The 24,442-nt window shown below is 48.5% G+C and overlaps 9 protein-coding genes and 2 non-coding genes across 11 annotated transcripts; 4 read left to right on the forward strand and 7 right to left on the reverse strand.

The window, feature by feature from the left end:
* Positions 1–2,914: 2,914 nt before the first annotated feature.
* METBIDRAFT_32270 (signal peptidase complex catalytic subunit) lies at positions 2,915–3,511 on the forward strand. Its single transcript, XM_018856021.1, has one exon. The coding sequence runs from the start codon at positions 2,922–2,924 to the stop codon at positions 3,420–3,422; it is 501 nt and encodes a 166-aa protein (XP_018710771.1). The 5' UTR covers positions 2,915–2,921; the 3' UTR covers positions 3,423–3,511.
* Positions 3,512–4,982: 1,471 nt separating this feature from the next.
* On the reverse strand, positions 4,983–5,055 carry METBIDRAFT_t179. The gene has a single exon. It is a non-coding gene; the product is annotated as a tRNA-Thr (tRNA).
* Positions 5,056–5,062: 7 nt separating this feature from the next.
* On the reverse strand, positions 5,063–5,136 carry METBIDRAFT_t178. Its single transcript has one exon. It is a non-coding gene; the product is annotated as a tRNA-Asn (tRNA).
* Positions 5,137–6,103: 967 nt separating this feature from the next.
* On the forward strand, positions 6,104–6,832 carry METBIDRAFT_44373 (3-oxoacyl-[acyl-carrier-protein] reductase (NADPH); the record flags this gene model as incomplete). Its single annotated transcript, XM_018857786.1, has 1 exon — positions 6,104–6,832. The coding sequence occupies one exon, from the start codon at positions 6,104–6,106 to the stop codon at positions 6,830–6,832; it is 729 nt and encodes a 242-aa protein (XP_018710772.1).
* A 58-nt stretch (positions 6,833–6,890) lies between these two features.
* Positions 6,891–8,483, reverse strand: METBIDRAFT_43469 (uncharacterized protein; the record flags this gene model as incomplete). The annotated part of the gene is made up of 2 exons (XM_018857660.1): positions 6,891–8,110; positions 8,180–8,483. 2 exons carry the CDS (start codon positions 8,481–8,483, stop codon positions 6,891–6,893), a joined length of 1,524 nt encoding a protein of 507 aa, XP_018710773.1.
* A 691-nt stretch (positions 8,484–9,174) lies between these two features.
* METBIDRAFT_78695 (uncharacterized protein) lies at positions 9,175–10,662 on the forward strand (the record flags this gene model as incomplete). The annotated part of the gene is made up of 1 exon (XM_018858921.1): positions 9,175–10,662. The coding sequence occupies one exon, from the start codon at positions 9,175–9,177 to the stop codon at positions 10,660–10,662; it is 1,488 nt and encodes a 495-aa protein (XP_018710774.1).
* Positions 10,663–10,680: 18 nt separating this feature from the next.
* On the reverse strand, positions 10,681–12,039 carry BUD22 (Bud22p; the record flags this gene model as incomplete). The annotated part of the gene is made up of 1 exon (XM_018857704.1): positions 10,681–12,039. One exon carries the CDS (start codon positions 12,037–12,039, stop codon positions 10,681–10,683), a length of 1,359 nt encoding a protein of 452 aa, XP_018710775.1.
* Positions 12,040–12,573: 534 nt separating this feature from the next.
* On the forward strand, positions 12,574–13,809 carry METBIDRAFT_26245 (tRNA:m4X modification enzyme; the record flags this gene model as incomplete). The annotated part of the gene is made up of 1 exon (XM_018855313.1): positions 12,574–13,809. A coding segment is annotated over one exon (1,236 nt), but the record flags the coding sequence as incomplete, so codon positions are not given.
* An 855-nt stretch (positions 13,810–14,664) lies between these two features.
* Positions 14,665–15,171, reverse strand: TMA19 (Tma19p; the record flags this gene model as incomplete). The annotated part of the gene is made up of 1 exon (XM_018854206.1): positions 14,665–15,171. One exon carries the CDS (start codon positions 15,169–15,171, stop codon positions 14,665–14,667), a length of 507 nt encoding a protein of 168 aa, XP_018710777.1.
* An 822-nt stretch (positions 15,172–15,993) lies between these two features.
* DAP2 (Dap2p) lies at positions 15,994–18,534 on the reverse strand (the record flags this gene model as incomplete). The annotated part of the gene is made up of 2 exons (XM_018858922.1): positions 15,994–18,322; positions 18,347–18,534. 2 exons carry the CDS (start codon positions 18,532–18,534, stop codon positions 15,994–15,996), a joined length of 2,517 nt encoding a protein of 838 aa, XP_018710778.1.
* A 471-nt stretch (positions 18,535–19,005) lies between these two features.
* Positions 19,006–22,816, reverse strand: SLN1 (Sln1p; the record flags this gene model as incomplete). The annotated part of the gene is made up of 3 exons (XM_018858923.1): positions 19,006–19,037; positions 19,177–20,261; positions 20,352–22,816. 3 exons carry the CDS (start codon positions 22,814–22,816, stop codon positions 19,006–19,008), a joined length of 3,582 nt encoding a protein of 1,193 aa, XP_018710779.1.
* Between the last annotated feature and the right edge of the window lie 1,626 nt (positions 22,817–24,442).

The following is a 24,442-nucleotide window of genomic DNA, read 5'->3' on the forward strand; positions in this document are numbered from 1 at the left end:
TGGAGGCGGGGAGGACAGGGAGGTGCTTTTTTTTTGTGGCAGCGAGGAGCACTGAAGGTTTGGGGCACTGGTGTGTTTCAGGCCAGGTGTGTTTCGTGCCTGGTGTGTTTCGTGCCTGGTGCTGGCTATTTCAGGCTCCGGGGGAGACGGGGCACCGAGAACACGTGCTGATATGGGGCCGGAATAACAGAACCCGTAAAGATCAGGCCTCGGGATGTAAGGGCCTGGGCTCTGCAAATGACGGGATCTGAGGAAGGGGCTCTGGAAGGGGCTATGGAAGGGGCTATGGGCTCTATGGATGGGCTCTATGGATGGGCTCTATGGATGGGCTCTGTGAATGAGAGGCTCTGTGAAAGAGAGGCTCTGTGAAAGAGAGGGCCCAGGATTGATGGAGCCTGAATATATGGGCCCAGTGGCAGGCGTGGGGCACGGCGGGAAAAGGAGCGGAAAAGAACGGAAACGGCCTCGGCGCAAACTTGCAAAGAAAAAAAAAAGAAGTGTTGCAAACAGGCAGTGTGAGCAAGGACGGAGGGGCCCGCGGTGGATGTCTGTTGCTGCCTGTTTTCTCGTGTTGAAGACACTGACAGATCCGTGTTTGTTGTTGTGAAGAGGCGGAGGCTGCCAGGTGCAGTGCCGCGTCTGTTTTGAAATGCCCGATCTGGAAGGCGGTCTCGCGGCCAGGGCCGGAGATAGTGTGAACTATGTGAAAGGGCCGGTCGCGGACTCGAATGTTGAAAGCTCTTTGGTTTAGATATAAGCGGCGTATTGAGCTCTAAGAACAAGAGCTTTAGCTTAACTGAGATTAGAAGGGGCTATTGTACTAAGGTGTATTTTAGAAAATATAGATACATAGATACATAGATACATAGATACATAGATACATAGATACATAGATACATAGATACATAGATACATAGATACATAGATACATAGATACATAGATACATAGATACATAGATACATAGATACATAGATACATAGATACATAGATACATAGTTAACAAAATATGTTATATATTTAGATATAGCAGTAGATTTCATAAATGTTTTAAAATATTCATTTGATGACATGCCCGCCTTAAGATATTATACACCATACGCTTTTCTAATCCTTTTTTTATTTTTTTATGATTGATGGGCACTGGGGTTTATCTGGTGTTTCGGGCATCAGGCTTCATGTCTTGCTTATTCTTTTTCTTTTTTGGCTCGGGATGTTTTTGGCTATGGATGTTTTGGCTCGGGATGTTTTAGGATCTGTTTGGATCTTTTTTGGTTTTTTGGTGCTGTTGTTTTGGGCCCTGTTTCCAGGCAGGATCTGGTTTCTGGTGGGCTTGGCCCAGCGCCGCACTCGGGTCTATTGATGGGGGCACGGTGCAACATCTTCTGAAACACAGCTCTTTTGTCTTGATGGCCCCACGACTTCTTGTTTCTGGAATTCAGGAGTGGGCTAAATCTTCAATTGGTGAGGTCTAGTTAATTTATTTTTTTTTTTTTAAATTCTGGGATTCTTGATTTGAATTCTGGGAAGATTCGTTCTGAGGTACATTCATCTATAGCCGTATCCACATACCTGCTGGAATAATTTGATTCTTCCAAAACTAATTTCCTCACCTTGCCCGGTAAATAAATGACAGGATAAAAGATTTGAATGAACTTGAATCGGCTGATTTTCGTTGCCATGTCAAAAAGGTGTTTTCTTCATCCGGCGGAAGCTCAAAATTCTTTGGGCGCGAATATTAGTTTCAAACTCAGGCACAAAAGAACGATTTATAGAAGATCATTATTTCGCTTTGTTCGTGGGTCAAGGGAAAAACATTCGGAAGTACGCGGAACTATTGTACAAAATTTTCTATCAGATAGAACAAAGTGGCTCATTCTTTCAGTACGCGGGCTTGACAAAACGCATGGAATTGTGACACCAGCTGCCGGTACATAGCAGATCAACACAATAAAGCTGATGCTGAATATATGCCAAAGCACCTGAATGTTACATTATAGCTGAGTGAGTAGGCTTGATTCTTGAATTTTTTTGGTTAGCATCAGCTACGATGGGAAACGTGACGCCTCATGAGCCATAACTCTTGAAAACGTAATATGTGTGCACTGCATACGGCTTGGGCTGTTGTAGATACAAACTACTGATGGCTTACGCTGATCCGATGTCATGAATTGTACTCAGAATCATTGTGGTAAAATATTCAACCAAAGGTCAAAATCCTATAGCCCATGCTGATAAAGCTCATATCCCGCTTCAAAAGGAAAAGAACTAGGATGGTTTGCTTGAGTAAATGCAGTCTCGCTAGTTTAATTGATGATCTTGAGTTCTGATTCTGTCCTTGGTTCTTTTTATTTCTATTGTCTTTTTTTTTCTTGGTTTTCCTTCTTTTTTCTGTCTGGCTCTTTTCTTATGATGTTGCTCTGTTTATTCTTTTGCTTCGTCTACTCTTCGCTGGCTTGTTGCATCCAGATGTGCTCCCACCATTCACATCCATTAGAGGCGAGCATTGGGCCATTATCTAGAGCAAAACTCAAAACAAAACAATAAAGTTAAATTATTCAAACAGGACTTCTCTGATGGTCCACTCAAGCAATTGGCTCTTCTTTTCTCAGGCCCTTGCAGTCATCTCTCTTTCATCTTCACCTAGCCAGATCACATGACATCCTAATGGTAAAGGCGCCCAAAAATCACAATTCCATCCACCCCAAACCACACCACCCAACGCAATGGCCAGCAACAAATCCGCTTCAGAAAAGGCGGTTCTGTTGGAAACGCATTGTTTTGTCTTCGTCTCCAAATAACCCCATGTCTATGTTCCCGACTTGCCTAATAGAGCTCACGCGGCCCGGCACTGCAGACACGTAGCATGAAAATAGGCCGTGCTATCAGGAATCAGACCCCAGCGAAATTCACACCGGCCAAAATGAATATCCGCCAACAATTGACCCAGTTCCTTAGTTTGGCCTATGTTTTCACTTCTGCGTTCATCATGTGGAAGACTCTCGGGGTGGTGGCCAATTCGCACTCGCCCATCGTGGTGGTGTTGTCCGGGTCTATGGAACCGGCCTTTCAGAGAGGCGACATCTTGTTTTTGTGGAACAGGGACACACGCGCGAGTGTAGGGGATGTTGTAGTTTATGAAGTCAAGGGCAAGTCGATCCCCATAGTCCACCGTGTGATGAGGGAGCACCGGTCTGACGGAGACCAGCTATTGCTCACAAAGGGCGACAACAACGCCCAGGACGACCTCCTGCTTTACCACAAGAAGCAGTCCTATCTCAACCAAAGAACCGATCTTGTGGGCACGGTCAAGGGCTACTTCCCTAAGCTTGGATATATCACGATTCTTCTCACGGAGAACATGTACTTCAAGTACACCATGTTAGGGTTCATGGGTCTCTCCGCGCTCATCAGCGGCGAGTAGCAATGTAACATAGATCAATACACAGAATGAAAGTACCGGGCTTGCACAAATAGTTCTGCTCGTGCCAACAGTGCCATGAAGGACGCGGGACTCTCTGCCTTGTAGAGCCTGGCAACGAGTTGTCTATCTTCGGTGGCTGTAGTTTGAGGCGAAGAGTTTCGTGTATTCAAGTCTCTATTTTCCTTGGTTCTGGCCCAGAACCAAGGCCCTTATCTTGTAGAACAGCAGCTGGTGCACTTATGATGTATAAGAAAATGGTCATACTTTTCTGTCTGGCATTCCTTCCGAAGCTAATTCTCCAGCTCTGGGATTTAACGATGCATTTCTAGCATGAAAGAAGTTTTTGTTTTGTTTTTGTGAGGTACATTGCTTCTAGGGCGAATTCCTTGGTTGTATAAGAGAAGCATCTGACACTGCACGCCTATTGCAAGAAAGCAATACAACCCGGAAGCTGAGTAGTGTGATTCATCTGGATCACTTGCCACTACTTCCAGCCAAGTAGATTGTCCATTCAAACAAGAAGCCCCTTGGGAAGATCACCAAATAAATCAAATGCAAAACATTAGATAAAATTAGAAGTCGTTGTCTAACTTCATGGAAATTGAATATTTGAGTAATTGAGCTTTACACCTAGCATCTTGAAAGGGTTTGGCTACTTTCGCATGATCATCCACTTCCGAGTCATGTACATACTTCATCAAGTATCTTAAATGCGAATATGAACCCGTCTCTTTTCCTTTAAATCTTCCGAATCTTGGCTTTGCAAGTTTCAAAATTTATTGGCTGACAAATGATTCTAAATTTTTGTGTGAGGAGGATGTTTGTAACCCTATACATTTTTATAAGGTAACAGTTTCACGTTCAAACTGGTCATATAGAATGATACACATGGAACCATCATGCAAATATGAGTATATGCCAATCCGCTAAGCATTGCAAAACAAAACAGAAAACGGACAACTTCTTCTTAAATCACACAAGACTTTTTGGACTACCATGCTTCCGGTCGTCACAAAATCAGCAAATGCTCGTCCACACGCACAGCCAAGAACTGTGGAGATATAGGATATGTTTTGCCTGATACAATCAAGCGTTTTGGCCTTTTTAGGCACATCTGTAATCCAAGATAATGACATCTTGAAGTATACTGTAAGAGAGTAGTTGAATTCAACAAAAACAAGCCCGCCTCCTGGCACGCACTTGTTCACGCATCAAATCTTACGTCATCGATCCCAAAAGCTGTCTGTTTTACCAGGAGATCTTTGTAAAAGATGTTTATAATTCACAAACAATTTGCGATAAATCCAATTCAGACACTCTTATGTCATTTTAGCAGAAGATACGGGGTTTAAATACTCTCCTCATCTACCTATGAATCGTCTATCAGAATGGCTTTTCTACTTCTTCCTCTTGGTAGATTCATTTGATCAAAGGAAAAAAATGTTACACTAATAAAAATAAACTTTTGGAAAGTTCCTCTTACCACTTTGAGAAATTATGAGTATCAGGCCTTGGCTTTGAATCTTCGAGAACTAACAAAAAAAGTGCATGCAAAAAAGATGCCTTCAGCCAGATTCGAACTGACGATCTCCTCATTACTAGTGAGGTGCCTTACCAACTTGGCCATAAAGGCAAGTGAACGACCCCGGTGAGGATCGAACTCACGATCTCAAGATTAACAGTCTTACGCCTTAACCAGCTTGGCCACGGAGTCGTTGTTGCATGAGGACAAGCCTTGTCTATATATCAAAATACAATGTTTGCATATACAGCATTTTTATATCGTTTGTGAACTTGATCTATTCATGAAATTCAATTTTTTACTAAATCAATCCTCAGTAGAGCCCTTCATACAATCAGGGACCTTCCCTCATCACCAAAAAAGAAAAGGAAAGAAAGAAAATGGGTGCTTTGTACACATCTGTGAGTGTGTTGAGGTTTTCTATAGTATATAGTTTTAGCCCCTGTCATCGGGCAGCGGTATTCTTCAATACATGTTTCTTTGGAAACCAAAGTTGAAAGCGTTCCCTAATTTCTATCTGCAGAGAACTTTCGGCTTTGCAGTGTCATCGTTGCACACACCAAATCCACAACAAAGGAGACGCTACGGACGCTTTCCTTAGCCATCTCTCCAACAACTGTGAAACATCCAAATACTGTAGCAAGAGCTAAGCTTCGCCAGATTCATGGGCTTGAATGAAATGTTGGCTCCGCTCGACAACTCTTTGGAGAACTCAATAGAGTTGAACTGGTTCATTATCACGACTTTGAGGTATACGCTCGAAAGGCGTAGCGAGTCGCAGGAAGTAAGCTGCTTAAGCCGTCTGACTTGAAGCGACTACTACAGGAGACTCATCCTAAGAATCGATGACGTAATATCCAATTTGTAAACAGATACGGGCCAAGAGGATGTCCAGGCCGTGAATGACGGAAGGAGACGGGCCAAGTTTCGACACTTGCACGTAGCTGGAAGCTGTTTAAAGGTTTTTTCATATATACTATTTTTATATTCTTGCTCCTTCTATCAGATGAATCTACCAAAAAAAAAAAAAGTTACCTTGTCAGACGAATCTCATAAAACAATTTGTTGTGCACACGGCATACCCCAGAGTATACAACGCGACCAATGTCACCGGGCACGCTCTCGCTGTAAAAACTCAATTCTCCATTTGTATCGAGCCATGTACACTGGAAGGCGAGCCATAGTTACTGGTGCATCTAGCGGAATTGGGTTCGCGCTTTGCCAACGGCTTTCTCACTTGGGGTATAGTGTTACTATGGTGGCCAGAACTGAACATAGACTAGCGAAAAACTTAGACTTGCTTCTGAGGTCTGGCGGCCAGCACCATCTGTACAATGTAGTTGATCTTGAGCAATTAGGCCTACACCACCCTGAAAACATGCTCAAACCCCTTTTTACCGATGCCTCTCTTTTAGTGAACTGTGCTGGAGTTACTAATCATAATGTGCTTACCAGACTAAGCCCTGAGGCTATTGCCACCACAATCAATTTGAATCTTTTGGCGCCCATTCTCTTATCCAAGAGCGCAGTCATGCCATTCCTCAGACAGCAAAAGAAAACCGGCGTTGTTCCGAGCATCCTAAATATACTGTCAATGCTATCCATAAGCGGAGTTACAGTTCCAGGAACGTCACCTTATGCTGCGCTGAAGGCTGGGCTTTTAGGATTCACTGAATCGCTCGCTGCAGAACTCAATGGGAAAATCAGGGTCAATGCAGTATTGCCAGCGCTAGTTCCAGAAACAGAAATGGGCAAGTCAGGGTCCCCACAGCTTCCTACAGTGTCGCTACAAGAAGTCATCGAAGCGTGTGAAAAGGTAATAACTGACGACGAAATGAATGGCAAATTTGTTGTCGCTGATGGAAACGGATTTCGCTCTTTGAATTGAGGCGAAGAATGCTTTGAATGCTAAAATGCTAAATGATGCGGCAGGAGGAAGTCATATCCTAATGTTCAAACGCGGAAATGTGACTTTGCAAAAGCGATATGAAATCTCCGTACTTCGTCTGGTCTTGCTCTTCAAACCACCCCATGAAGACCTCGAGTGTTTCACGGTCGTATTCCTCCGCAGTGAACGAGGCTAAGTATTGTACCAAAGTCGGAGACGCATTGATTTCGCTTGACTGAAGTCTTATGTCCAAGAAGAAGGCTCTTAAGACTTCGCAAGTGCCGCTTAAGTCTCCAATCTCGGAGAGGAGCTTCTTGAACTTGCGTACCCTCTCAATACTACGAGAGCCTCCACGGCTCCTGCTTTCTAAATATGCAATGATCAAAGTGCAGATTTCCTTTAGGTGATCGGCAAACTTTGAACAGGCGTCAAATATCTCGGTGTTTCCCTTATCCAACGTATTGAAAATTAGGGTTTTGCTGAGACACACCCATGCTTGCAAGAAATTCCGGATTTCAAGGTAAGCACTAAATATTGCAGCATGTGCCTCTGAAGACGTCGAGACAACATCATAGTTCTTTTGAAATGATGTGATCAACTGCGCTATGGTTGCAACAAGAATTTGCGTGTTTTTCGGGTGCTGTAGATTGGTCCTCATTAGTGCATACACCTCATGTACGTCGACGTGGGCAAGATCCAATCTATCGGAACAGATTAGGGCCTCTAAAAGTAGCGCGCTGTAAGCTTCAGCTGAAGAATACACCAGTGACTTGATGTGAAGAAGACGCACCATTTGCTGCCAGTATCCGATTTTGTGAAAGAGCCAGAAAGTTGCAAGGCTCGGGTCCCGTGACTTATCGGGCACTGTTAGATCTTGCACTTCTTCGTGATCTGGATCCAAATACAGGAAAAGCCAGAATTCTACGAAGAGCGTCCGCAGGCACTGCATTTTTTGCTCATGGAGCCAGTGACAGAGTACGGGGATGAGAGTGTAGAAAAGCACACGCAGATTAAAAACGAGAATATGCATCACGTATCCGAGGAGAAGTTGTGAGCGGTGCTGGCCCAATACTGAGCCTGGTTCCATCAACAACCACTCGTCGATATCCTCTGCGAGCTGGTCATGATACTTTCTCAAATATAGCGGTATGGACGCCGGGTCGAAAAGCGCAGTTTGGTTGAGCGAATAGTGGGTGGACTTCGTGCCCAAGGCTATTGATTTGCCCAATTTATGTGCTGCTAGAAAAGATAGACGGGGCACGCCATTTTTGGTTGTCTCTGGATGCCTGTCTCCATTCTCTTTTCCGCTAGACTTGCCGTTCTCCCGTCGCCTGGAGCGCCCGCCACTGGCATTGTCAGGATATAGAGTCGAGACAATATTTTTGAAGATATTGAATATCTCCACATACGCATCATAGGTTTCGAGTGAAAGAAAGGGCTTGAGTGAAACTAGTCGTTGCTCTGCCGTTGCAGGTTTAGTGAAATGTGCATCTTCACTACTGCCACTGATAAAAAGTTCACAGTCAAATACGAACTTGGCTGGATACTTGGAATAGAGGTCTGTTAGCGAGTGTATTTTTGAAAGAAGAGGCCGCACTAGGCGTTTGCACTTGGCACTAGAGAGAGGATGCGGCTCGCTGTTCTTCGGCATGTCTAAGCGGCCATGTTCGAAGTTAGTGAGTCTGCTTTAAATTCGCCCTTAGGACCGCGAATTTGTTCATCTTTCATGATAACGACGCCCTTGTGTACAGGTCTAAAAAAGCTGGGAAATAGTTAGGATTGAATCATACTTCAAAACAGAGATCTTGTCGATGTTACGGCGTTCCACATACATTGACTTTACTGATTAATTTGGTCTCTCTATTTATTTCGATATTGATTGATGTTATGCTGTCGCGTCAATGTGTGATGACCGCATTCCGTCAGGCTCGGGCTTTTGCAAAGTACTGGGTGTAATTTAGGCCAAGCACACAGACAGAAGCTTCAGAAATTTTTGTCTGTGTAGCTGTATAGTATCTTCAAATTTTTCATCAATGAGCCATAAAATTTATTTTCGCTCGACCACTATCTAGCTTTTGTTCTGATAAAAATGACACGAATGACAACGCTTCAACCATCACCATCAAAAATCATTCGATGATATCAACCCACTGGATCTGGATACAAAACACATGTTATTTATTCTGTAATATACTTTTGTTAGTGCCGAAACCAACACGAGGGGGATCGACTCAATGTTGCAGTCTATTGGTCACGTGATCATGTTCCCCACGTTAAAGTATCGCTCCGAAGCTGGAGTCTATGCCCATCCCGTATATAATTATCTAAGCACAGGCATCACTATGTTGCCAAACAAGGTTCTTCTAGGCTTTATTCCTGTTGCTTTTGCAGATATTTTAGGAGTCTCACCGGAAAAGCAGGCACTTTACACTCCGAATGAGCAGAGCAAATGGCACTGCTTGCTGGACCCTACAATCGAGCTTCTGTTCGAGCAAATAAACGACGACTTTTGCGATTGTCCGGATGGTTCCGATGAGCCAGGGACTAATGCTTGTGAATTCACGAAAGACTTGCCGAAATACTTTTACTGTGCCAATGAGGGTTACAGAGAGGCATATATTGAGAACTTTAAACTCAACGACGGGGTGTGTGATTACGATATTTGCTGTGACGGATCTGACGAGTACAAAAGTGGCGCCTGCCCCAACGTGTGTGATCAAGTAAAAACTCAGTTCGATGATTTCTTGAAGGTGAAGAAAGCCACTGTAGAAGAGGCTTTAGAGACTAAAAAGGAATTGGAACATAAGGCACATAAGTTAAAGCAGCAGCTTGTTGACAACGCAAAAGCCCTCGAAATTGAAATCTCTCGAGACGAGACTCGCTTGGCTGCTTTCAAAGAAGAATTGGAACAAAATACATCTGCAGGTGATGAAAGGGATGACGCGGGCACGTCTGCTATTGATACATTTGTTCTGGAGCACTCGCGTAAGCTAAAAGGGCGATTTCTGCAATTTGAAGAATACGCTAGGCGAAACAATGAGAAAATCAGGAACTTAGAGGCCATGTTGCACAACCTTCTTGAAAACTACAACCCCAATTTCAATGACCAAGCAGTGAAGCTTGCCGTGTCATCATTTGCTGACTATGTTTCAAACAAGCCTGAGGATGAAGGTGTTCCCAGCATGAATCTCTCTGAATTCAGCTTGGATCAAATCCCGCAAATTTGTCATTCTTCTGAAACAAATCTTCAAAACGTGGTTCACGAATCCCTCAATTCGTTTCAAAGACTTTACATGGGATTTCGCACGGTTCTTGGATTGATGGAGCCCTCCTCTAATGAGAACAAAGTTTCTGCTCCGCCGAGCGAGAAGGCGGAGCAGCTCTCGACTGAAATTAAGAAGCTAGAGGCGACATTGCAACAGAAAAATTCTGAGAAATCCATATACATAGATGGGTTGAACACCGACTACGGCGAAGGAGATATATACCGGGCCGTCAAGGGCCAATGGGTCCACAAAAAAATTGGCGAGTACAACTACAAACTTGGTTTTCTCGATTCCCTATATCAAGATAATACTTTGATCGGACGGTTCTATGGACTTCATGGAAACTCAATGCATTTTGCAAAAGGCAGCAAATGCTGGAACGGGCCGCAGCGCTCGGCGCAGGTTGACATGATATGTGCGCCTCGTCATGAATTGATCTCCGTCAGTGAGCCTGAAAAGTGCCAGTACAAATTTCTCATGGGCTCTCCGTTAGCGTGCAAGAACATTACCGACGAAGAAATCGCCGCGGAATTTAAGGTTGACCATGCCCTGTTGAACATCTAGATAGTACCAAAGATCAGTTTAGTCGAACGTGATTTTCTTACCCTCAAACTTGACATTCTTCATCTTCTCCTCAGCAATTCTCTTGGCTTCCCAAGATGGATGCACCTTCAGCGAGTCTCCCAGTCCAGAAGCCAAGGCAGAACCGGCAGTCTTGGAAGTGTTCGTCTGTTGTGCAAGTATGGCCTTTTGCTCTCTCCTGCGCTGTCTTTCTTCAAACTCTTGCTGCTTGCGTTCTCTTTCACTGGCGAGTCTCAGGTTTTCCTTCTGCACGTGCACTGCCTTTGTACCGTACTTCTGCTCCCAGATTTTCTGTCTGGCCCGCTGGCCTCTTCTGTTCTTGCGGACTGTCGTGGCTTCCTTCACCACTTTGTCGTTATCCACGTCATCCTCATCGTCAGAGCCTCCTGAGAAATATCCCGTAGCCAACTCGGGAAGCGCGAGCTTCTTGGCCTTTTCAGCCTTGGCTTTTGACTCTTTGGGCTTTCTCTCTTCTTCTCTCTCGTTGTCGCTTTCAGACATCTCCTGGTCTGTGATCTCGTTGTAGTCGACATTTGGATCAGCCACAAAATCCTGCTCCTCGTCAGACCCGGCAACCATATTGTCAAAAGCAGAGAATTTCTCAAACGCCTCCTCTGCATCAATCTGTGCGTCTTCAGAATCGCTCCCCCCGCTTTCGGAATCGCTCTCTTCACTTTCACTGATCTCGGCACTGTCTTCATTTGCAATGACATTCTTGACTTTCTTGCCCGTTTCCTTCGAATGAGACGCAATTTCGTTTTTGGTCAAATTGCCTCTGATCTTCCGGAAACTCCAGTCAATCTCCAGACATAGCGTTTTCATTTCCTTCAGATTCCACAACTTGGAAATGTACTCGTTGACAACTTTGTCGTTCTGGCAGTACGTGATGAAAAAACGCGAAGGATTCCTTGCCAGTGCTTTATCGGAAATATATTCTCGGATTTCTTCGGGAATAAAGCTTGGCGGATTCAGCCTTGTCTCCTTGGTGGTCAAGATCGCCGACAGAACGATTTTGACAAGCTTCGCGGTTATGAGTTGCTCGTGGAACTCGGCGCTCTGCAAAAGCTTGGAGAGGTGTTTTTCTTTGCTGCCCAAAGTCTTTTGTTTCTGCTTGGTTGCCCGCGAAGCGTCTCGGCTCAATTTTTTGTAGGACCCATGGTACTTTTTGCGAAACAAGTCAGCTTTGAGAGCATGGATTTGTTGGAAGGCTTCGTTAGGCGTACCAGGGAGCTTCTTCATTAAGTGCGAGTTGTTTCTTGCATTGATCAATTTTTTGGTGAACGAGAACCGCGGCGTAGCTTGCGTGTACTTCGCCTCGAGGAGATCTAGCTTCCACAATTCGTTTCTTTTCTCCTTCATATTGCCTGGTTGTGTGTGTTTTGGAAGTGTTGAATATGCGCTTTTCTCAATTACGCTCGAGATGATCATCGAGGCATCGTGTATTTTTTTTGCGCGGCCCGCATGAAAGACGCAGGCTCACGGGCCTGGTTAAGATAGCAGTGAAAACTTATGGGTCTAAGCAAAGCCAGCAATTTCTTGTATTTGATATTTTCTGTGGCCCCTTCCCATCCTGGTCGGCTCTTCTACCCATTTGTTTATGCATAAATCGACAAGTGTAAAGATCTGAATTTTGAAGTCTGTTTTTGGAAGCTTAATATGGTCAGTATTCATGATAGGTGCGTAAAATCTTTAAACACATGGTCGTGTTCCTCTCTATAAACATCCTTTGGTTTCAACGCGTCTACACACATAACTTGAACTTGAGGCATACGTATTAGGATGGAGACATCTAGTGTTCCAAAAGGGGAGTCTCAACCAAAGAGGCAAAAAATTGAGCGTCAGCGGAAACAGCAGAAGCAGCTGGCGCCAAACAGATGTGAGCACTTCTTGCAAAAGAAGAATCGTCGCTGTGCTATGCAAAGTAAGAAAAACCAACGATTTTGCGCAGAGCATTTGAAACTTGAGGCTTCTGAAGGAGTGACTGATAACAAAGACAACATAGACGCCCGTGTGCCTTGCCCTTTAGATCCCAAACATACAGTGAAACAAAGAGACCTCAAAACGCATTTACAGAAATGTAATGCTCGCCCGGCCGAGTCCCCGGAACCGTGGTATAACAAGGATATCAATGCTGAACTCCACCTGTCAAAAGAGGGCCAAGAAACAAAAAACACTGGGCTGGACTTGAGTCTAAATTCCGAGAATGAACCTGCTCTCTTCAGAAAGTTGTTCGGTGTCCTTGAAACTTACAACAGGAAGGTACCAAGCCTAGAGTCGAAAATTCAAAAGCACGCAGGCCTTGATAGCTGGCTTTCGAAAAAAGAGAACAAAAAACATATTGTACAGCAAGCTTCACTCATAGGGGCCATGAAGGAGACAGATCTCCTTTCAAGAAAGAACGTGTATGTAGAGTTTGGTTGTGGAAAAGCCGAGCTCTCGCGGACCGTCAATGCCTGCGTGATTTTTGACACAGTTCTTGAAAAGAAGGAAGTGGGGGCGGATCAGCATGACCTAAAAAATAATCTGATCTATGGGTTTGGGCTCATTGACCGTGGTGTCAATCGTATGAAGATGGACAACAAGATTGTGAGCGACTGCGAGGGTTCTCAGCTTCACCCCCAGATCAAGCGCTCTAGAATCGATATTCAGCACTTGGATCTTGATAAGTTCATGGAGTACATGCAGCACCTGTCTATTGTTGCCATTTCCAAGCACTTGTGTGGGGCGGCCACAGACTTGACGTTGAAGCTGATCTTGAACTCGAAGAAAAGCAGAGACGCACTAGACGGGGTTGTCGTAGCCATGTGCTGTAGGCACGTTTGTGACTATGGACAGTTTCTCCCACAGTCCCGGGATTTTTTGGCCAAAAATGGAGTTGTGGGCGCCCGCGAGTTCCTGGTTTTGAAGAAAATAGTCACTTGGGCGGTCTGTGGAAAAAGAGAAGGCCAGGAAGATAAGCATGAGTCCGGATATACCTATGAAGAGAGAGAAAGGTTGGGCTTGATTGCAAGGAGAATGATTGACGATAGTCGCGTGGATGCAATCAACAGTTTGATGGAAAACAATAAGGCAGAATTGTTTCTTTACGCAGACAAGGAGTCGACGTTAGAAAACCATTGCTTGAGAGTGACTCGGAAACAACTCAAATGAACAAAGCTGGACTGACAGACTGCAGCCAAACGCTGATGGATTATGCCGCAGAACAGGGTCTAGGTTTCTAATATCAGGGGCTTCGAAACAAGATACTTCTCACAGGATGGTCTTTAGATTGAAGTTTCTTCGCATATGTTAGGAACAAAAATTGTGAACACGCTACTGGTTCATATACTTTCGGGGTTTTGTTTTTATGTGAAGTGACGGGAACGTGGGAACACTTCAAGCTGGGAAAAGTCCGGAGAATTTTCAGGAGAATTCAGCATGGGTTTGGGTGTACTTTCACACTATCCCGCATGTGTTGCTTGCAACTTGAAGAGACCTCTACTGCCAGGAGACTGTTATACAAATGATGAAACTTGTGGCGTAGGAACTAACAATTGAATCTGAAGAAGCTCCCAGAAAGTATTTTCCATCATTTCTACACATCAACTACTGCGTATGATCGTTGAGCCGAAACGAAACATGGAGGACGATCAAGAGTTTCAGTGGGACAGAATGAACCAGGGAGCCCCACAACTGGCTCTAGCAGTGAACCTGACGCACACAACGGCAGGAAAGGCGGTGCATGGCTTGGTACCAAGAAGGCGAGGTTTAATATCTTGGCTAATGACGGTTAATCCTCCCAAGCCACTTCAGAGTTCCTGGCCAATGTACTCATCCCAGAAAGTACATTAAATAGAAGCCGGGCTCAGTGAAGCAATCACCAACTCGGTGAAGCAGAAAGCCGCACCGGTTTCTGCAGCTTGCAAAACAAGCGCTTCCAAGCCCAAACTACAACAGCGAGCGGTCCGCCCGTCGGTTCACAGTTTCTAATATTAATACACAGATTTAGATCTTGGTCTCCTTGACACCGTGCTTCCAGATGACCACGTATGGGGTGGTGCCGTCCTCACGGTAGTTCAACAACACAATCATGGCATCTGGGTCCATGGACTCACCGGTGTAGAAGTCCCAGTCCTTGAAGGAGCCAATGACCTTCTTGACGTAGGCCTGGGCACCCTTCTCGAAAACCTCAACCTGGTCTGGGTCGGTCTCAGCCAACTTGGCCTTGACGGCCTTCATGTAGCCCTTGATGTAGGTCAAGAAGGACTTCTTGTCGAAAGAGGTCTGCGACAATCTGAAAGAGTACACGACGTTGTTGACAGTCTCAACACCCTCCTCCAAGTCATCGCCAGCCTCCTCGGCAGAGGCGTTGGCACCAATGTCGACGTCACCGCCAGAGGACACCTGCACCATGGCACAGTCGGCCTCGTAGACGACATTGTCGACCTCCTTGAGGTCGTAAGCGTCGGACAACAACTCGTCGCCGGAGAAAATGTCGGTGTAGATCTTCATTATGTGCTGATTCTGGTGCCTAGAGACAGGTTGTGATCGCGGGGGAAGACACGGTACATTTTATACGGTGCGGAAAATTTTTGCTGTATGGCGCGGGATGCGGTTACCCGGCCGAGCCATGCGGCGACAGCCCAGGCAGAGACTGCTATGGCACGGGCGGCCTTGTTTCCTTCGAGTGTTCTTTTTTTTTTTGTAAGGGTGTCTTGGATAAAACCAGCCTCGGGTCCCGCGAGAGGAGCGGTTTTTCGATGTGTGGGGCACGTTTATTGTCGGCCAGAGGGAGGCCTATGAACGTTATCTGGAGAATTTCTTTTTTTTTTTTGATTTTTCGTTCTCCAGTGTTTTTTGCACCCACGCCCACGCGCGCAGAACCTCTCTCGCCTGCACTCCGAGTGCAGACTGTCACCGGAGGCTAGGAAATTAGGTAATTAATACGAGGTGACGCCGCTCGTCTTTGCCGTTTCAAACCACTGTGTGTCATGGATCTGACTCCGATGAAATTTGTTCAGTTTGTTTGCAAATCACCGATTGTTCAACATCACAAACCGTTGGACGCCATAGTGCCATGGACGTAGTCCGTTGCACGCCATAGACCTATTAGCACCAGAAACCACAAGGCCCCATAGACACGGGGCACTCTATCCAACCATGCCCGTAGACCATTGCGCACCATGAGTCAGCACAGAAAGAAGCCAGTGTCACCAGAAACAACGCAAAAACCGCCGCTCGCTCCCGTGTTCACTCAGAGCCTCATCTCCCTAGAACCAAGTCCACCTAGAACCAAGTCCACCTAGAACCAAGTCCACATAGAGCCGAGCCCACCTAGAGCTCGCTGTGATCGGGGTAGACCACAGCCTCAAACTCATTGTTGAAAGCGCGCCGGAGCCAGTCGAAGATCCGGTCAAACACCACAGTGTTGCCGTTGTGGTAGCGGATCGAGTGGTCCGAGTCGGGAAACACCATGAAGTCGTAGTTCTCCACGCCCGCCAAGTTGTAGTCGTCCAAGAGACGCAAGCTGTTCTGGAAGTGCACGTTGTCGTCGCCCAGCCCATGCATGATCAAGAACCGCTTGACGCTGCTGAACTGCGGCACATCCGCGATGCTGGCAGTCTCGTACCCCACGGCGTTTTCCTGCGGCGTCCGCAAGTACCGTTCCGTGTAGATGGAGTCATAGAGCTTCCACTTGGTGACCGGCGCCACTGCCACGCCGTACGAGAACACGTTGTCCGTGTCGGTCTCCAAGGTCTTGAGCGTCAAAAACCCACCGTACGACCAGCCCCAGATGGACATTCTCGTCTCGTCCACATACGCGCGCCGTGCCCACTGCCTGGCGGCCTCGATCTGGTCCAACGGCTCGAAATGGCCCAAGCGGTCCCGCACGCAGAACTTGAACGCAGAGCCCAACTTGGCGTCCCGGTTGTTGAAGCCCGTGCCTCGCCCGTCAACGGTCACCACTATGGCATTGAGCTGGGACGCCACCACATGGCTGAAGCCCACGGCAAACTCCTGGGTCACCATCTGCGACCCGGGCCCGCCATACACGTAAAACAACACAGGGTACTTTCTGCTCTCGTTGAAGGAGGGGGGAAAAATCTCCACCGTGTTGGCGACGACGTCGCCCCCCGTGGCCTCGTCGCGGCCAAGGTTGATTGTGCCCACCACCTGCCTGGGCAAGTCAAACTCCTCGAGCGTGTTGCGCAAATCTGCGTTTTCCTCAATCACTTTGACGGTCTTGCCGTCGTGCAAATCCACCAAGCTCTGGTGCGGCACGCCCGGGCCTTGGTAGTTCAAAAGCACGAAGCGCGAGCCCAGCGAGAACGAGCCGCTGTACCAGGACGTGCCCAGGGTTATGCGCTTGATTGCAGGAGAGCCCTGCTGGTGGAACACATCAAGCAAGTTGACCGAGTAAAAGTGTCTCTCCACCGACGAGTCGATGGTGGCCGCGAAGTAGACCTCGTTCTTCAGGAGATCCACGTGGTTGGAGATCACCTCCCACTGGCCCTCGGTCAACATCATCGGCTTGGGGTTGTTTGGCGGCGTGAAGTACGCCAAGTGGTTGTACCCGTTTGACGTGACAATGTCGATGTACCCGTCCGTGTACCTGCCCAACAGGTCGTTTCTGGGCACGTACACGGCGTTGGACGTGACCTCAAACCACGAGTTTTCAGCGTGCTGAGTCCGCACAAGCTGCGCTGCGGCACCGGGCTCCAGGGTGTTCGGCCCGGTGCTTGCATCGGCAGACACCAAGAACACCTCCATGATGTCGCTGGCCCGGTTGGTCGTCTTGACCATCACAAAATCCTCCGACACCCAGAGCACCTCGGTGACCACCTTGTCAGAGATTTTCTCCGACGGGAGCCGTGCCACGTGAACGGAAAACGCGCCTCCCAGGGTCTTTGGGAGCTGCGCCACAATGACGTCCACGCTTGGGTTTGCATACCCGGGTTTCGGGTACTTGATCGACCGCACTTCCGGGTACTCGTCGTGGCCCGGTTGCACATAGTAGGGGATTGTAAACTCCGGCACCAGGGTATCGTCAAAGCGCAAAAAAGAAAGCCTGTCTCCCCGCGGGGACCACCACATTGCTATGTCCGTGCCGAACACCTCTTCCTCATACACCCAGTCGGGTTTCCCGTTAAAGATATCGGCACTGCCGTCTTTCGTGACGCGTGAAATCGTGTTGAACTCCAAGCTCTTCACATAGACGTCGTTCTTGAACACAAACGCAATGTAGTCGGACGTGGGCGCCCATGATGTCACCGAGAGCTTATCGTGCGCATTGAGCAACGGTGCAATATCGCCTGTTTTCACGTCCAAAATCCAGTAGAGCGCTGTCGACGAATGGCGCCACCCTTTGGAGGCATCTGTCTTCAAGATCGCTTTCGACAAGTCTGGCGACGCTTTCAAGGACTCCACGATGTAGTCCACGCCATGGTAGGTGAACTTTGCATCATCCAAGATCTTGTAGTGGAAGTTCTCGTCCACAATGCTTTTCACCAGGTAGGTTGTGCGGCTGTCCACTTTGTCTTTGAGCAAGTAAGTGCCCTGGTCATTGGAGGCAGACTCCGGGCTCTGGATCCACTGAAGCTCCTTGAAATTAGGCTTGAACGTGCCGTCACGAAGCGTCTCGAGCGTCACATGCTTTCTAGTACTATGGATTTTGTGCCAAGGATACACTTCTTGACTGCTAAGCGAGCGAAGAGAACATAAACCATATTGAGCCAGGGCTCTGTGGCCCATGAGAGAAGAAACACTAGATACAAGGACAACGGACCCCCACACTAAGAAGGCAAGGACCACTAGCCCATAGTACAACGAGCGGTAAACCCGGTAATTTTTATAAGGCGATTTCTTCTCGCCCATTGCTGCAGCCGGCTCGGTGGAAACCCACATGTCTTGTCTGCTATGTCTCCGCCTCTTGAACAGCCAGAACAGGAAATAACGTCTCAAGCGAATCTTTGAAAACACCACGGATGTCCTGTTCACAGACTGAGAATATAACTCAAGGTGTGCTACAAAGCCTTGTATCTGAGCCAGGGCCTTGGTATAACCTTAAGTGGCGCAAAAATATGAGGCAGCGAGAAAAGAAGGGTTGTGGTTTTCTCGCTTCCCAATTTCCCTTCAGCCAGCTTCACAATTACGTATGTACTGCACACTAAATCGCTGCTTCCGGCGAGCGGCGCCGTGCTTTCAAATGGCTCTCCTGTTCCCATAGGCCACCAGAATACTACTGCTTGAAGGATTTTCGAAAGTCAAGTGTTATCTTGACGAGAATGAGTATTAATACCGGGTATGTCTATAAGCTAAGATGTATATGATAGCACGATGTAAGCTTCAAGGATACCTATTTCGGTTCGTCATGATGCCTGGCGTCTCCGTTTTCTTGATTAGACGCACCGTTCTTATCTTGCTGTAGATTATTCTTTTGGTCTGTCTTTTGTTCTAGGCCTGAGCTCTTCTCTTTGCCTCTACCATTTTTCTGCTGTCCTGTAGGGGATGATATACCCTCCACAGGAAAATATTCGTGCCGTTTTTCCTCTTCGAGATAGGTGCTGGGAGGTGTGACAATGTCACTCAATAGTTCCGGACTAATTTCCGCAACAATCTTCCTGAGATTAGTTCTTTTGATTGGTTTTGATAAGAATCCAGACATGCCGCAGTTCAAGCACTCCCTCACATTGCTCTCATCCGCAAATGCCGTCAATGCCACGATGGGCTTGGTAAACTTCAAGTTGTTTCTGATGATTTTCGTAGCGGTTAAACCGTCCATTTTTGGCATTTGAACATCCATAAAAATCATGTCATACAAAGACATTGTGTCATATGACTTCTTGACAAGGTCAACGGCCTCTGCTCCATTTACAGCCATAGTGATGTTTGTAAAACCCTCAAGTTTCAACATTCTCTTGATGACTTCCTGGTTGACCAGGTTGTCTTCTGCGACGAGAATCTTCAAATGAGAAATGTCATCGAGACATGTTTCTCCGGTTGGCGTTTGATCAGCTGTCCCCACAGACAGTTGGGGAAGAGGAAGATCAATGCGTTGCGGGTAATTATTCCTATTTGACCTGCATTGTTTCGCCTCTTTCTCAGAGTCCACAGGACTGTGTCGAGTTTCAGCTGATTGCCCATCCGAATTCGAGCTTGGCTCATCAATGTTGAAAAGCACTTTCCGGTTCATTCTTGAGTTTGGATTAAACTCGTCTTCACTGAACTCTTTCATCTTTTCGGGAGGGACAACGATCTCTCCGCTTTGAGGCAAGGGTACAGTGAACGTAAACGTCGACCCCTTACCAATATCAGATTTAAGTGTCAACGTACCTTGCATCATTTTTGCAAGTTGACGACAAATGGAAAGACCCAAGCCCGTGCCCCCGTAGCTTCTGGAGAGTGTTTGATCTCCTTGAATGAATGGCTCAAAAACCTTTTCTTGGAGAGCTGGTTCGATACCTGGGCCGGTGTCACGGACTTCAATTTGAATCACCCAAGATGTTGGTATATACAACTTTCTCATTTTGTATACCTCATTGTCCTTCACTAACTCATTTGTGGAGATGTCGGTGAGATTAGATTTTTCTGATACCACGTTGCTGAGAGAGGGCCTAGACACCAGCTTGTTGATAGCACTATTTCTAGAGCTGGAGCCATCGGATTGCGTGACTGAAGAATCAGGCAGAGGCAAGATTTCTGACAGAGATGAAGTCCCGGAGTTCTCTCGTTTCTCATTAAACCCGAGAGCATAATCTGAGCCCTCATTTTGCGATGTTTGAGGGGACCGATTGTGCCCAGGAGGTACGACAGGGAGTGGCTTCAGGTGGTTGAACTGCGATCTGAACATGATATCCTCGTATTCAGTGGTGGAAAAAGTCGTGATACTGCTGTTATCTAGAATCTCGTCGGTATTTTGCTTCTGACTCTGGATTGGAGCGTTTGATTTGCTGGCTGCTGAGTCTCTCCTCAGGTCGTTTGGGCGAGTTTGTAACCTGGTAGGTTTATGTGTGTCGGCCTCGGCCGCATCCTCGTCCTTTTCATCCAAATCAATATGTGGTTTTTTGACGAGCACCTTGGCAAAGTCGATTTTCTGCGAGGCCTCCTGGTCGTATTCGCCTAACAATTTTATGGTCACATCAACAGCGCCATCGACCGGAGTGAACTTCAAGCTATTGGAGACGAGGTTCATGACCACCTGGATGATTCTGTTGGAGTCGCCCAAGAGAATGAGGTTGCGGAGAATCCGGGGCTTCAAGAGGATCTTGAAGTTGACGCGCTGGTCGAGAGCCAACTTGCTGAAGATGGACTTCACCTGGTAGACGACCTCTAGAATCTGGAAGTTGGACTTCTCGAGCTTGGAGCGGTTCAAGGTGTTTTTGGAGTAGGTCAACAACTCGGTCAAAATGTGCAACAACAACTCACCGGATCTGTGGATGAGCTTTAACGAGTCCTGGATTTGCAGGTGGTCGGTCTCGTCCATGGCGATGGAGGTCATGCCGAGTATACCGTTGAGCGGGGTGCGCAACTCGTGCGAGATGTTGGCGATGAACACAGTCTTGGCTTCGTTGGCCGCCTCGGCCTCGATCTTGGAGGCCTCGATCTCCTTCGTGCGCATGCGCACGCGGTCCTCCAAATGGCTGTACTGCTTCTCTAGCTCCTCAGTCATGATGTTGAAAGCTTCGGAGAGCTCAGTGATTTCGTCCTTGAAAAGTTTCTTCAGCTGCGGAATGCGTTCCGGGAGACGGATCCCGGTCAGGTACACGGTAGAGCCACCTGTGCTGGTGGTGTTAATGGAGTTGCGTTTGGACGCGCGGCTGCGCGCCGCGGCGATGTTCTTGTCGGCGATGTTCTTGTCGGCGATGTTCTTACCGTCCATGCTGCTGTCGTCATCGTCGTTGTGATCGCCCAAGCCGGCAGGGGACACGGAGCGGGCGCCAGGCCCGGCCACGAAGGCGTCCTTCTCCTTCTTGGAGCGGGTGATGGACTCGATGGCGTTCTTGAGCTTGGTGATCGGGATGACGAACCACACCGCGATCGGGAAGGTGATGAGGCACACGAACACGCCGATGCCGATGACCACGCCAATCATGATCTTGGTCAACTTCTTGACCGGGCGCTCGAAGCGGCTCTGGCTCTGCTCGACAATCACGCTCCAGGTGGTGGCGGAGTCGATGTAGATGCGCGAGAAGCCGATGGCCACGTTGTAGCCCTTGAGCAGCTGCTCGTTGGTGGCGGTGCCGTCGCCGCGCGTGAGCGCCTCGGACGCGGCCTCGGACCGCAGAATGTCCACGAACGTGTTGTAGTAGATCTCCAGGCTCACGTCGCCAAAGAGCGCCTGGAAGCCGATGAGCTCGTCCAGGTCCGCGGCCGAGCTGTTGGCCGCGTAGATGGGCTCGATGGTCACGCACAAGTAGTCTTCTTCGTAGGACAGCGCGTCGAGCGCGGCGCTGACCAGCTTGGCACTGGCCACCACCGTGAGGTAGCCGGCCACCAGCAGCTCGTGCACGATGATGGACGTGTTGGCGTAGATGGGCATGGTGATGCCCATGTAGAACGTGGCGTTGGTGTCGTCGGCCCGCGTGTAGGAGTTGGCCAAGGGTCCCGACACGTGGCCCGTGGGCACCGCGTTCGAGTTGTTGGTGGCGGTCACGGCCGCGGGCACCACCGTGGTGTTCAGGAGAATGAAGAGCGCGTCCTCGATGGAGTCCGAGATGGGCACCTCGGCGTTGGTGGACTCGGCCACCACGGCCAAATCCAACGAGTACAACTTGGCCAGCGCAAACGTGTCGGACGTGGCGAGGAACAGGTCGAGCGACGTCTGCGCCAGCAGAAACACCAGCTGCGAGTAGTTGCCGGCGCGGTAGTTCAGGAGCGGCGTGGTGAGCGTGTCTCTTTGCGAGAGCCACGCCACCTGGTAGTAGATATACTGCAACAGCTGCAGGATCTGCGTGCGCTTGAGGTCTGCGATGACCGAGAGCCGGTCTGCTCGTAGGCCGGACACGATGTTGGAGACGTAGACGCCGATGACGGTGGCGAGAATGAGCAAGGAGAAGAGCGACGCGAAGCACACGAGGATGATGAGCTGCGGGCGGATGCCGATCTTGATGCGGCGCTTCTTGCCGGGCGTGCCGTTTTTCTTGGCAAAGAGCCTCATGGCGCCGGCGAGAGTGCCTGGTGATGGGCCTGTTGGTGGGCCTGTTGGTGGACCTGTTGGTGGACCTGTTGGTGGACCTGTTGGAGATACTGGACCTGTTGGAGATACCGGATCTGCGCGTGAGTCCTGGGGCCCGGGGTCAGCAGATGCCGTACTCAAGGATGTGCCTGTGCTTGACGCAAAAGCAGTCTTGGGCAGCAGTGTTGGGCACCAGTCGGGCAGACGGCAATACCGGACGATCGATCAGTACTGATAGGCCAGGATTGGGCAGTGCCGCGGGTCGTGCAGTGGCGGTGTTCGCCAAGACGGAGACGGAGCTTCGAAAGAGCTCTGTCCGCAATGCAGCCGTGCAAGCAAAAAGACCAAGACAATACACTAGCAGCGGACGGCAGTGTATTGTCTTATATATGGCAATAAGATATAGCCGGAAAGGCAGCGAAGCCCAGCGGGAAACGGCTATGCGGCTCAGCGGAAAGGTGCCAGATGCAGCAGGATATTTCGGCGCCGGAGTCGGGGAGCAAAGCAAAGAAAAAGACCCGCCTGTGAGGTTCGCCCGGGTTGTGCACAAGTGGTGTTTTCGAAGGGTGCTTAGGAGCTCCACGCTTGTAATGCAAACTGCGAGAAGAGAAAAGAGGCGGACTGCCGGTGTGCAGGCTCGGTCTGCAGAAGGCCAAAGACATGTTTTCGACACCTCCAACCAGAATATATTATTTCACAGGCCGCGGTCCTCCCGGAGCCCCAAACTGAAAAACGGTTCCGCCCGCCGCCCACCGCCCGCCGCCCGCCGCTAGCCATCTTGTCGTGCCACTCCAGGGCCTGCCGGGGCCGCCGGTCACGTGACCAGACATACCCGGTTTTCCCGGCACATGCGTCCCCCAAGTTGCACGGATCGGCTCCAAGCAGCCAATGCCGCGTCTAGCAGAGCAGCTGTTTTGCATCCGTTTTTTATGCCCGGCCGGCACCTTCTCTGCTGGTTCTAGAACCTCGGTTCCAGGCAGCTGGTGCTTAGCATCGCACCAAGCCGACACTGTGTGCCGGCCGGGTAGTATCTGAGTAGAGTACTCTTTTACGCGGGGCATGCAGGTCTGCGCGGGCTTCGGCAGACGGGAAGTATAATTTCGGGCGCCGTTCATTTTTGAGGGCTCAGAGAATCCAGTGCTACGAGCGTGTTCATGGACGCCACCGGGCCTAGAAAAGGGAAAGTTCGTGAAGCGACCGAACCTGAGGGCGCCCCCGCAGTCACCTTCCACCGCAGACTGCGAGCGTTTCCAGCATTTTGAACATACGATGGAAAGGGCTTCAATTAGGCTTAACATTTTCTGGAGCCGGAGCACGAGGCTTGTTGCTGGGGCCCATGGTAGCAAAGACGAGTATACAGCAGTAGATCGGGGCTTATAGTAGCCGGCTATATGGCAGCAGAGCTGGGTATATATCAGCCGCGTTATAGTAGCAGACCCGGGTATAAGTAGCAACACCATGCCGGTTCCATTTGACCGAAGCCCGGGAAATTTGTCAGGTATTCGTATTCCACACCCACGAAAACATCTACGCCAGCCACGCTGGGTTTTGAAAACTTGCTGAAATTAGTTTCACCTTGTGCTGATACCTAGATGCTACTGGCTCTTG

The sequence above is a fragment of the Metschnikowia bicuspidata genome, assembly GCF_001664035.1.
Source record: "Metschnikowia bicuspidata var. bicuspidata NRRL YB-4993 chromosome Unknown METBIscaffold_4, whole genome shotgun sequence".
Lineage (NCBI taxonomy): Eukaryota > Fungi > Ascomycota > Pichiomycetes > Serinales > Metschnikowiaceae > Metschnikowia > Metschnikowia bicuspidata.

What these genes read in the sequence shown, in the direction of transcription:
- METBIDRAFT_32270 (XM_018856021.1), top strand. Translation starts at nt 2,922, where the DNA reads ATGAATATCCGCCAACAATTGACCCAGTTCCTTAGTTTGGCCTATGTT.